The sequence below is a fragment of the Hordeum vulgare genome, chromosome 7H, assembly GCF_904849725.1.
Source record: "Hordeum vulgare subsp. vulgare chromosome 7H, MorexV3_pseudomolecules_assembly, whole genome shotgun sequence".
Taxonomy (NCBI): Eukaryota; Viridiplantae; Streptophyta; class Magnoliopsida; order Poales; family Poaceae; genus Hordeum; species Hordeum vulgare.
Genome location: NC_058524.1, coordinates 5,124,182 through 5,136,456, shown reverse-complemented (window position 1 = coordinate 5,136,456; position 12,275 = coordinate 5,124,182). Strand labels below are relative to the sequence as shown.

At 40.3% G+C, this 12,275-nt stretch overlaps 1 protein-coding gene across 1 annotated transcript; it reads left to right on the top strand.

The window, feature by feature from the left end:
- The first annotated feature begins 499 nt into the window (after positions 1-499).
- LOC123408471 (brassinosteroid-responsive RING protein 1-like) lies at positions 500-1,892 on the top strand. Its single transcript, XM_045101574.1, has one exon. The coding sequence runs from the start codon at positions 790-792 to the stop codon at positions 1,300-1,302; it is 513 nt and encodes a 170-aa protein (XP_044957509.1). The 5' UTR covers positions 500-789; the 3' UTR covers positions 1,303-1,892.
- Positions 1,893-12,275: the final 10,383 nt, after the last annotated feature.

Genomic DNA, 12,275 nt, shown 5'->3' with positions numbered 1-12,275 from the left:
GATTGCACATTAGGTTTAGTTGGCTTTCGTCGACCCACCAGCAAGCCCTCCTTGATTTCACCGTCTTTGCACATCCCTCTCTCGCCAACTGATCCTGCACGTACGGTGTCCAGACGAAGGCTTCTCCTTCTTGTTAGTGTGGACCGTGCGGTGCCGTCGATAACCCTTGTCCACCCTCCGCGTCGCCGCTGTGTATATCTTTCGTGCATGACGTTCGCCCCATAACACTGACGGCCGAACGGCCGCACGATAGGCCCGCCGAGTCACAGCACTGTGCACATGTGCTGAGCATGAGCATTATAGAAAGCATTTTATTCCCGCGGAGGCGTGCAGCTCACCTGCTGAGCCGGCCGGTCGACAAGCGCACCTGACCCCGTCCGGTCTGCCCCTCCCGCCGGATACAGAGGCACATGCACGCTCCTCCATCCATCGATGGAGCCACCCCACCCGACTAATCAATCATTCGCCATTAATCTCCATCCATCCATCCATCGCCCACACACAACCTTGTCACGCCTCAACAGTTTGTTAATTGGCCACCTACGCTCCCTCTCTCTCTCTGTCTGTCCACTGTACATCTCCGTCGCCATCCTGCAACCCCCATCCTGTACCTCTCCTCCTCCTCCTCCCACCAGTGTCACTCTCCTACCCTCCTCCTCCTCCATAGCTAGCTGCTATAAAGGCCGGAGGTCTGTGTGCCATTGAGATCCCTCCTCCTCAATCTCCACCCATCTCTTTAGTTTCTTGATTCGGCCAGTCCATCCAGGTAGAGAGCCAGAGATCAATACAATGGGGTTCCCCGCGGTGTACTCGGAGATGCCCAGGCTGCTGCTCAACCTCCTCTTCCTGCTCGGCCACCTGCGCCGCCTCTCCTCATGGCTGCTCCGCCTCGTCGGCGCCGGCGTCGACGACGACCTCAGCTTCGACTACTCCGACGCCTCCGACGCAGCCTACTTCGCCGACCACCACCACCACCAGCACCAACACGACCACGGCCACGGCCTGGAGGAGCTGGAGGAGCACTCTCCGGCCGTGCGCTTCGACGCGCTCTCCGCTGCTTCCGCCGGAGATGACGGCACGCCGCTGCTGCCGGAGGGCTGCGCGGTGTGCCTCGGCGACTTCCACGGCGCCGCCCGGGTGCGCCGGCCGCGCGGGTGCCGGCACGTCTTCCACCGCGGGTGCCTCGACCGCTGGGCCGCCCACGGCCACCGCACCTGCCCGCTCTGCCGGGCGCCGCTGCTCCCTCCGCCGGCGACGGCGCCCGTCCTCCTGCCGCTCCCGGTCCCGCTCCCGGCGTCGTGATTGGTTCACACATCATAGCAAGCTGATGCAGGGTGCTGTTTGCATATATGTTCGGCGACTATTCTTGCGGGATCCTGAGGAGAGGGTTCCGAATTTGTCGCTCCCGGTTGGGTTTTTATGCAAAATCAAGCTCAACCGGGTAGAGCAGAGCACGGCAAGGGCAAAGGAGGCCCGCCCATTGGTGGAGAGGAGTCGAAGTATTTTCCGATTGCCCCCTCGCTTGGAGAGGTTATTACAAGCCGATCCCCGTGGAAGGGGATTGGTTCCTGGTTTGAGCTTTGGTTATTAATTTGGGTTTGGAGAGCAAAATCCATAAACCGAGACAGAAGAAGAGGAGGATATGTATATACATCAGGTTTAGATTAGTGGAGGTAAATAGGGGTGTGAAATCCGAATATATGCAGGGGAATTTGGGAAACGCTTTCTCTCTGCTCACTTTTTCTTTCATTTTTATTCTTGTCTTAGGATTTGCTTTTTCTTTTTTCAAGCTGTATTCTTGTCTTAAGATTTTACCAGGACCACATATTTTTCATCTTTATACTACTATACTCCTTCTCAAGGGGGATGGAGATACCACCTGTTTTTTTCTACTCCCTCCGATTCTAATTGATTGGCTTATCTTCTATGCAATGTCGTGCATCGGATTCAACCCAACTATCTGAATTTATGCCCTCTGGTAGCATCTATATAGAAAGGGAAACGTTGTGCTTCACCTTGCCGACCGCACGCCAGTGCGCACAGTAACACGTCCTATATTAAAGGATATGGATGTAACACGTCCTATATTAAAGGATATGAATCTAAATCCCTTTCAGGCATATGCCTCTTGTCCGTGCAACACTTGTTCTATGTAGGCTCATCTAGCTTGTAGTTGTGTAACTTAGCGCTTGTTGAAGTTTGTGTACTGCAACACCTTATATGTTCCACGATCTGAACCTGTATCCCTTGAGGGCAGTCGCCTCTTGTCCATGCGGCACCTGTTCCATAGGAACTTAGCTAGCTTGCGATTGTGCAACTTAGCGTTGCATTTTAGTCACCCAACATTTTCTATGTTGCAGGATCTGAATTTGAAGTCCTTGAAAGTACTCGTCTCTCAAACTCCTAGTCTACCCAATCTTTTACTTTTAATTTGCGCAACATCATTTATGTTGTAAAAGTTCTTTCGTAACATCATCTATGTTACACAAATTTGAAGATGAAAAAAATATCTGTAACACAATCCATGTTGAATATTTTTGTAACATGAGTTTTGTTGCAAACAGTTTCGCAACACTGGCTTTGTTGCGATAGTAAGGACATGGCTAGACTGTCGAACGAACTAGATTTAACGGCTGATGAGGTGATGAATCTTTTTAAATTATCAACCGACGAACGCATAGCGTTTTCATACAGAAAACCTGAACTAATGACATCGTTGCTATGCACATTCGTTTCCTGGCAAATATCTGCTTCGTACAAGGATTACTCTTTTGTTCCATCATGTGGCCGTACATCGTCTGTTATGTAAGGATAATAACATTGTGGGAGATGCGTTGAGAACTTCCGTACTATTTCCTCCGTTCCAAAATGCTCTCTTCGTCCGAAAGTATTTGTTAGAAGAATAGACGTATCTAAATGTATTTTAATGCTAGACGCATATTTTTTTTCATTTTTGTGATAGATAATTCAGACGGAGGTAGTATAAGTCTTTTTAGATATTTTAATATAAACTATATACGAAATAAAATAAATGAATCTATATTTTAAAACAATCTTATATATGTTCATATATAATTTGCTGTAAAACAGTTTTAATTTTGAGGATTGTTAGACTTATTGGCTGTGTGCATTATGTTAAGCAGAGGCTGGGCATTCTTTCAATGTGGTTGTATCACCTCGATATATCAATTGAATGAAATGTTCTTCATCGAAAAATATATAATTTATATTAAAAAAATTAAAGACTTATACTCTAGAACCAAAAGAGTAGATTATTTAGATATCTAAAGTTGAATGTAACCAAGCATGGATGCGAGATCACTTACCATTTCAGATCAGTAGTATGGGATCATAATGAAAAATATCATATATTAATATCATGCATATAATGCTAATGTATGATACTATTTTTACAATGCATAGTATCGTAATTTGGTATCTTATAAATTTTATTTTTGTCATGTATGACACAAATTAATATGATACGGTATAATATCATAATACTCAACCAGTGGCGGAGGACGAAAACATATTAAAGTGTGGTGAGATCTTAAGGAAATAATTTTTCTGATGCAAATCGAAAGAGTCAATGCATAATAGAAAAAAACTAAATACAATAAAAATATAGACATGTTTCAATAGAAAAAGAACCCAAAACATACCAATAAGGAAGCTTCATATGGTGTCTAGAAGACCTTGGCTACATCCTACCCTCATTCTGAAAATCTTTCTTAATTTTATCAGGATCAATACTTTTGAAGAGGTCTGAAATTTCAAAAAAATTAGGACCACTTCCCTTTTTCTTTGGATTTGCTAGTCCCTTCCACTTTCTTTCCATCTTCTGGGCGGAACTGTGTCGGACTGTATCGTCGCTCGCCGGTCAGCTGCTATCATGTGTTGCCATCGTCCAATAGGAGCATCGACACCAGTTGGAGTTGCCACTAGCGCTGTTATCGCTTGCTGCTACCGCCCTCTAGGCCCGCAGTCTGTCGCTGTCGTTGGCTGCCCTGTTGCGGTCGTCCGCCTCGTCCTGGCGACCTGGCAAGCCACCGTAGCCGTGCTAGTTAGGGTTGCGTCGCGTCAGTCGTCGGGTGAAGTTAGAAGTGGGTGGAGTGGTTGGTCGCGTGTGTGTCTCGATTGGGTCGTGTGTGCTCGACCAAGCTCGACCGATTGCTTCTTTGTGCGTGGGCGCTCGGTCGACACCGCGAGTCGTGCGTGGCCTCGAGCCATGTCTTCTATTTTAACAGCCACACCCTGCCCACCAGAGGCCTCCATCGGTGTACTCAACGCTTTCTTTTCATATTTAATTGTGTGTTGCCTCAGCTAAAGTGTCTAGTTTACATGCATAATATACAACATATGATACTTTCACTGTGAGGAGTCGAAGAGGAGATAACCTAGCTAATTAAGAGGCTATTTAATACTTAATTTTCCAAGACTCATGCAATGTAAAATCCTCTATCAATATAACTTAGCTAATTAAGAGGCTATTTAATACTTAATTTTCCTAGACTCGTGCAATGTGAAAATCCTCTATCAAGATATTTATAGAAAAAATAGGCACAAAACCATATAAATTCGACATACTAATACATATCAATAGCAAACAAGTCACATGTGTAAACCATCCAAACTAAAATCCGATGTATGGCTTGGTTTTGTTGTCTCTAAATAAATATAACTGATTGCCTCCTAGATAGATGCATGCTATTTATCTTATGTTTGCTTTGTTTGCATTTATATTATTGGATTTATTCCAACAAAATAACATGAACTAAAATTTGAAAGAATAACATATTACCAGTGTTGCATTTATAATGATAGAAGTTTCCGTACTTAGCTAGTAATGTTGAAGATTATAAGTATAACCCGTGCCTTTATGTGGTAGAAATTATCAAATATAATTTAACGCTTATTTTTTTTGATAATCAGATTAAAGTAAGTAAAAATATTTAGTATAAATTATGTAGTTCTACTGGAGATTGTCCAACAAGAAAAATAAACCTACATCGGGTACAAACAAGTAAATGGGAAAATAATAATAGCGGATAAACCTTGTTAAAATCAATAAGGGGCACGAGTAGCGAAGATGAGAAGTAAATGTGGAGGAGAATAGCTAGACACTAATGCAGGGATAAGAGAGAAGATGAGTGACCACCCACAACACACTTTGAAAGGCATACAATGCACATAATAATGAATGAAGCACTGATAAAGTCATGGATGATCGAAATGGACAACGACCATTATAAGGGACCAAATGCTCCCCATTCCTCTAATAATTTAGAATTGACCTGTATTTCTCTTTTTTGATTAAAAGTCTGACTCATATCTTTTTGATCGATAATTCAATTAATATAATTATAAATTATATGTTATAAAATTAATTATTTAGAATATGGGCGTTTTACGCGTTAACAGTTAAAAGATGCGTTGCTTTGCGAGCCGCAAACATGACAGAGTTGGGTTTTTGGGGTTGATAGTGGAAAAGTCGACAAATAAGTCACCCTTACTGTCCCTTTACAGAACCGTACATGTAACATCCCAAATTTTCAGATTTGGTATGTTAATAGGATCATTCTTTGTCATCTTGATTTCTATGCATGTTTAAATTTTTCTGAATATTCTTTTCATTATGCAACTCAGGCAATTTATATTGGGGCGAAGATAACATGACTTCTCCCCATTCAAATAAAGAGTTCATAAGGTTTAGAATATTATTTTGGAGTTGACTCATATGGTTTTGCAAATTTCGTAATTTCCAAAATCATTTTCAGTTTATTTTTCAATGCTCGTTGTGTAGCATTTTGCATAAAAGTTATTTTGAAAAAAATTGCATTATGTGGAACTAGGGTTCCTGTAGATTATATTAGTTGCATATTTGTTTTTGCTGTGTGTGATAGTAATTTTTTTTAGAATATTTCTGGTATTTTTTCTTAACCAGAAATATGTATGCATATGTGTAGTTTTTTTTCCGTAGCAGTAAAAAAAAAAAGACAAAGGGAACCGGCCAGGCCAAGCCAGCTGGCCCAGCCCAGCCGGGGGCCTTGCCCCATCGAGCCAGCCTTCCCAGGTCAGCCAGACCGAGCCACCAGCTAGCGGTAGCGCTAGTGGCCAGGAACTGTGCCCAGGGACCGAGCCCCAGGCACCAGCACCGAGCCGCAGCAGCGCCCAGCGCCAGCGCCCCAGGCTCCAGTGCCTGCCAGCTGACCCACCTCGCCCCGTTTTCCTATCCCGAGACCGAGACCAATCCAGCAGCCCTCGCAGGACTCCTCCTCGCCAGGGAATAAAGTCCAGGAGCCCGTCCCTGCTCCGATTTCTTTTCCGTGCAGCTTGATAAGTAGCTCTCGATCCTTCCTGTCGCCGAGACCGCAGCAGGCCGCCTCTGTTGTCGTCCCGGAGCACCCTCCGCCCACGCCGGAGTTCATCCCACCATCATCGGAGTTTGCCCGTCTTCGCCGGAGCCGCCGTTAGTCGGAGAGTCACCGGAGAAGCACCACCGGAGGCACCACGTGGGAACTAACCCTTTTTCACTGTTGTTCGTGGTAAGCACGTGCACGTAATCCGATTCATCCAATCCGCGAAATTGCTACAGTACCCGTATTATACCTATTTTAAGTTGTGTTTAGATCGGACAGATTCTCGGTAAGATTTTGAAACCTGTTTAACTTTTTACTCGTAACTCCGAATCAGGAAATTCTTTTTCCTGTGATCTCGTAATGATGAGAAGAACATGATAGCACTAATATTTTTCAGGTTTGTGATATTTGAAAATTTAGTTTGATCAGATTTAATTTAAACCTACCAAAGGCCATATTTTGTAAACTGTTCGTCTAATTTAATTAATTCTTTTTCTTTATGCTACCACTAGCATGTAGATAATAAATACCTACTCGTATGTTTCTGTTAGTTGAGTTTTCATTAAATTCTTTGTTGTTGACTTTATTTTGATGTTATGTGAGTACGGTTTATTTATCGATGCATTCGTCGAATATATATAGATTGTCCGGAGTGTGGAGCGGATCATAATTAAGCGTTAGAGTACTTCAACACCGTTCAAGGCAAGTTTGCACTTTTGATTATGCTCATCCTATATGTATGTTTTGCATTGTTATGATATGTTATGTGTTTGGTGTGATTCTTATATTGCTTGTCGCCATATGTGTGTCCTGGATTGCATTGTTTAATTGTGTGCTTGGATATGTTATGGTAGACGTGGACTCGTACCGAGTGTTTTATGAAGTAGTGAGAGTTTATAGCTGTAGGCTCGGGGCTTTTGCTCGAGTGAATGCGTCTATGGCTGAGCGCTCTATTGTCCCTAGAGAATGCGCCATGACTGAGCGCACTTGAGTTGTCGGGACTTAAATCTGGTGAATGCGTTGATGGCTGAGCGCTTTGGTGTCCCCATTGAATGCGTCATCGACTGAGCGCACTTGATACATCTTGAAGATCTTTGTCATCTCACCGTAGGTTTGTGAGTTCTCTTTTGCGGGTTAAATTGGTTGTGGGGTGTGAGACCTTGATCAGTTCATGAAGGTAGGTGAAGTTAGCTTTATGCCGAACCAACTTGACTGTTTTGTTTGTCATACATTGCTTATATATGTAGGTTTGCATTATCATTATGTGTGAATTGCCAATACATTCAATGTATTGACCCTTGTGGCTGCAACTTATCATGTTGCAGGATATTCAGATGATCAGTGAGATACAGTAGGGTCGCGAGTCTTCACTCAACCTTTTCGCCGGTGGGCTATGATGGACTCATCGTTATTATTTTGCTACCTTTCCGCTGCCATTATTTATTAGAGCTAGCTAAGTGCTATGTAGATTGTTATACTTTGTACATTCTGGATCATACGTTGTAATAAATGATGCACTTGCTATTCTGGTATTCATCTATACTGTGTGTGCTAGCGAGCCGATCCAGGGACTAGCACAGTTAAGCACAGAGACTCAAATCCTTCGAGGTTTGGTCATTACAGTACATGAGATTTTCACCTCATACGGCTCGGTCAATTCTTTCGAAGAGTTCCTTTTCCTCGTTCGAGAGTCTCCGCCCTTCTTCCACTCCGTCCCGAAGACTAACTAAGACCAATTGAGTCACGTTTTCATGTTCTAATTGAACACTTTCCATTTATGATATGATTAAAGGAGAAGATTGTTCTAATTGAACACTTTCCATTTATGATATGATTGAACACTTTCCATTTATGATATGAAAACATATGCGGATCAAATCAGGTCTTATAATAAGAAGAAATCTTTCTTGGTATCAATCCCCTTGCCCCTCAATTTTTGAGAATCAAGGATCCTATTCGAGTTTCCATTTCTTCATTTGGAATCTGGGCTCTTCTATCTTCGACTTATTTTTTTGGCTTTATTCTTTATTTATTTCATTTCGATTTTCCCCTCTTCCTCTATCCCTATCCTCTAGGTACAGCGTTGACACAATCTAGTGCCGAATGTTTTCCTTAAAATACAAGAATAACATTTTTCAAATACATGGTTAACATTTTTTCTATACAAATTTAATATTTTTTTCAAATGCTGGATTAACATATTTCAAATACAAGACTAACATTTTTTGAACACACGATCAATATTTGTTTATAATATTTTTTTAAATACTTTATTAACATTTTTCAAATGCATAATGAACATTTTCTTATACATGGTCAACATTTTTCTGTATGTACTTAAAAAAATCAAATGCTGGATTAGCATTTTTCGAATACAAGATTAATATTTTTGGAATGCATGGTCAACGTATTTCTCTATACATTTAACATTTTTTAAATGCTTGATAAGCATTTTAAAAATAGAAGATAAATATTATTTTTTAATACATGATCAACATTTTTATACACTTATAAGATTTTTTACATGCATGATTAACACTTTAGAAAGCATTGTGTAGTTTCATTTTGTAATATATATGTTTGCAATATTTGTATTTCCAAATCTCTCCTTAATAATAAAGCAAATTCGGTTTCTGGTCGTCCGTCTTGAAAATTATCCCTAAAGTTTGCATAAATTAACCACCATGCCACCGATAAGTAATAGAAAACATTTCACAAAGCGAAAAATCTTGGACTGTGCCGGCCCATGTAAAAACCTCCTATATTACGCTCTGTATGCTGGAAGAATATCCAGCACACCGTATGGCCCGGCCCATGATAAGGCGCTTGCTTTTAATTTCGTTTATTTATTTATTTTCAGGTCCGTTTTATTTCTTTATTGTAAATAATTTAGAACTTTAAATAATCTTTAAAATTTTAATAAACTAAAAAAAATTATAAATCAACATATTTAAAAAATTAAAATATTTATGACTTCAAAAAATGCTCGGAGTTTTGTCAAAAATGCTCGCATATACAATAAAATGTTTGCAATTTTATAAAAATGTTTGTACAATAAGAATAGTCCATGATCTCAAATACAATTCCATGTATTAAAAACTATTAAATGCATTTAACAAAATGCTTTCTAATTCAAAATATGTCCTAAAATTTTAAAAATAGCTAATGCCTGTTTTGTTAGTTTCTTTTTTTATTTAAAATTTTCCGTTCCATATTTGTTTATTTATAATTTAAATAATTTAGAATTGCAAAAACTTTTGCATATTAAAAAATAGGAATTTGGATTAAAATGCTGACAAATTTTTATTTTAAATTAAAAATAGGATTCAAAAAAAGCGCCGGATTTTTATATTTTTTGCAAGTTCCAAAACAATGTCCATGAATTTAATAAATATATTACTGGTGTATAAAAATGTTTGTTTATTCAGGAAAACTTCATGCATTTCAATAAATGTTTGTGAATTTCAAATAAAATCCTCTAACATAAAAAATTATGTTCGTCTTTTCTTGAATTGGTGGCCAATTCAAAAGAAAATATTTAAACCCGTTCGAAATATAAAAAATATTCACGATTTTTAGTAAATGTTTGTAAATTGTAAAAAAAATTCTCGATTTTAAAACCGTTCGCATATTTGTAATATTGTTCACGAAAGATATAATGTATGTACTTAAACATTAATGCTTCTAAGTCTTTGTGACAATATACCTGTGTGAATTTTGGAGAATTAACTGTTGGATGGATCGGATTTTTATTGTATGTTTTTTTTAAAAAATTCTTGAAATTCAGAATAAATCTTTGAGTTACTAAGATTTTTGACAACCATGATATATATTTTTTCAAAATGTAAAGATTGCTTCAACTTGTGAATAAATTTAAAAGAAGAAGTTTCTAAATCAAGCGATGATATCTTTACCTATTAATAAAGCACCTATTGCTTCTGTGCTACGTCATTAAAATTGTCTTCAAAATTGTTTAATATTATCCACCAATGCCACCTATAAATTATAAAAAACTTTTTGCAGGGAATCCTCGCATGGCCCGGCCAAAACATAGGGACCAGCTATACTACACTCTGCTCGCTGGGAAATAAATAGCACGCCCATTTGTGCCAGCCCATGGGCGGGGGCTTGTTTTTTTAGTATTTAATTATTATTTATCTGTTCGTTTTTAATTTTTCTAATTCAAATAAATCAAAAAAAACTTTCGAAATTCAAAAAATTACATTTACGTAAATGTTTGATAAAACATAAAATGTTTGCAAATTCAAAAATTGTTCGGGATTTTTATAAAAATGTTTACATATTAAAAAATCGTAATTTTGGAGAAAACATTCGTGAATCAAAAAAAGTCCATCATTTTGAGCAATTTATTTAATGCAATTAAAAAATGTTTGGTAATTCATAAAATGAATTATTCGCCAATTCACAAGAAAATACTTGAAAATAGTTCGTAATATAAAATATTGTTTGGGAATTTAAAAATACTGTTTATAAATAGTAAAAAAATGTTCCCAAATTTGTAGAAATGTTGACGAATGATTGAATGTATGCAGTTAAACAGTAACGCTTCTGAGTCTTTCTTATTATATACCTGAGTGAATTTTGAAGAATTAATTATCGGGGTGGATCGGAATAATATAGTATATTTAAAAAAATGTTTCTTGAAATTTAGAATAATTCTTTGAGTTACCAATTTTTTTGACAACCATGATATTTTTTAAAAAATATGAACATTGTTCCAACTTGTGAATAAAACTAAAGGAAAAAAAATATTTTTTTGCATTTGTGAACAATTTTTCGAAATCATGCGATGAGATATGAACATAATGTGGTCATCGTCATCGAAGATGGTGTTTTTTTTATTCTGTTGCAACGCATGAGCCCTTTTGCTAGTATGAACATAATGTGATCACCATTATTAGAGATTATGTTTTTTCTTTCGTGGCAACGCACGGGCCATTTTGCTAGCCAATGTAAAAAAAGAAACAAAAAGGAAAACAAAGAACGTAAAGAAACAGTAATAAAAACGAGGCACTTGCCTCCTGGGCTGGCTTCAGAGAGTCAGTAAGTCGTATCGCATAAGAGCATCTCCAACAGCCGTGCTAAACTAGCGCCGCGCCGCAAAATAGCCTGTCTTAATGCGCGCAACGCGGCGGGTAGCTCCAGCGGGGCGCAAAAACGGCGCGCGCGGCATATGCAGTTCAGCGCGCTGGCCGAAACGCAATCGCGCGTCGCTTATTTGCTGCGCCAGCTCCCGCGCGCTGGACTCTTCCGCGCTCGCTCCTTCACTCTCGCGCGCTCGCTCCTGCACTCTCTTGCGCTCGCTCCCCACTTCCACCCCCATTCGGCCGCGCCGCCGCCGCCGCTCGCGCCCCCCGGCAACCGTTCAGGCGCTTCCCCGGCCTATCCCCGCGCCGCCGTCGCCGACCGCGCCCCCCGGCGACCGTTCAGGCGCTTCCCCGGCCTATCTCCGCTGCCGCCGCCGGCCGCGCCCCCGGCGACCGTTTAGGCGCTTCCCCGTCCTCCCCGCACCGTCGCGCTTCCGCCCCACCCCCTCCTAGTCCCGCCGGCCCTCGCGCGCCTCCGTCGTCCGAGGAACAGCGCCCGAGCGCTCGCTACCGCAGCCCGCCCGCAAGGTGTTCGACAAAACGCCTACAAGGTATGTATTTCTCAAACTTATGAATTTGGTGCATGTTTTGAATTGTAGTTTTTATAGTATAGTATTGAACATTGTAGATGAGTTCGTCGTATGATTCTTCCGAAGAAGAATTTGATATGGAAGAGGAGGAGGATCTTGCAATGATCCTAGCTATGCATATCAATAAAAAACCAAAGCACGGTGGTTCGGTTATGGGTCGGGAGAAAATTTGGAGAGATAGGATTGATGCCCATAACAGATTGATGAAGAACTATTTC

What these genes read in the sequence shown, in the direction of transcription:
- LOC123408471 (XM_045101574.1), top strand. Translation starts at nt 790, where the DNA reads ATGGGGTTCCCCGCGGTGTACTCGGAGATGCCCAGGCTGCTGCTCAAC.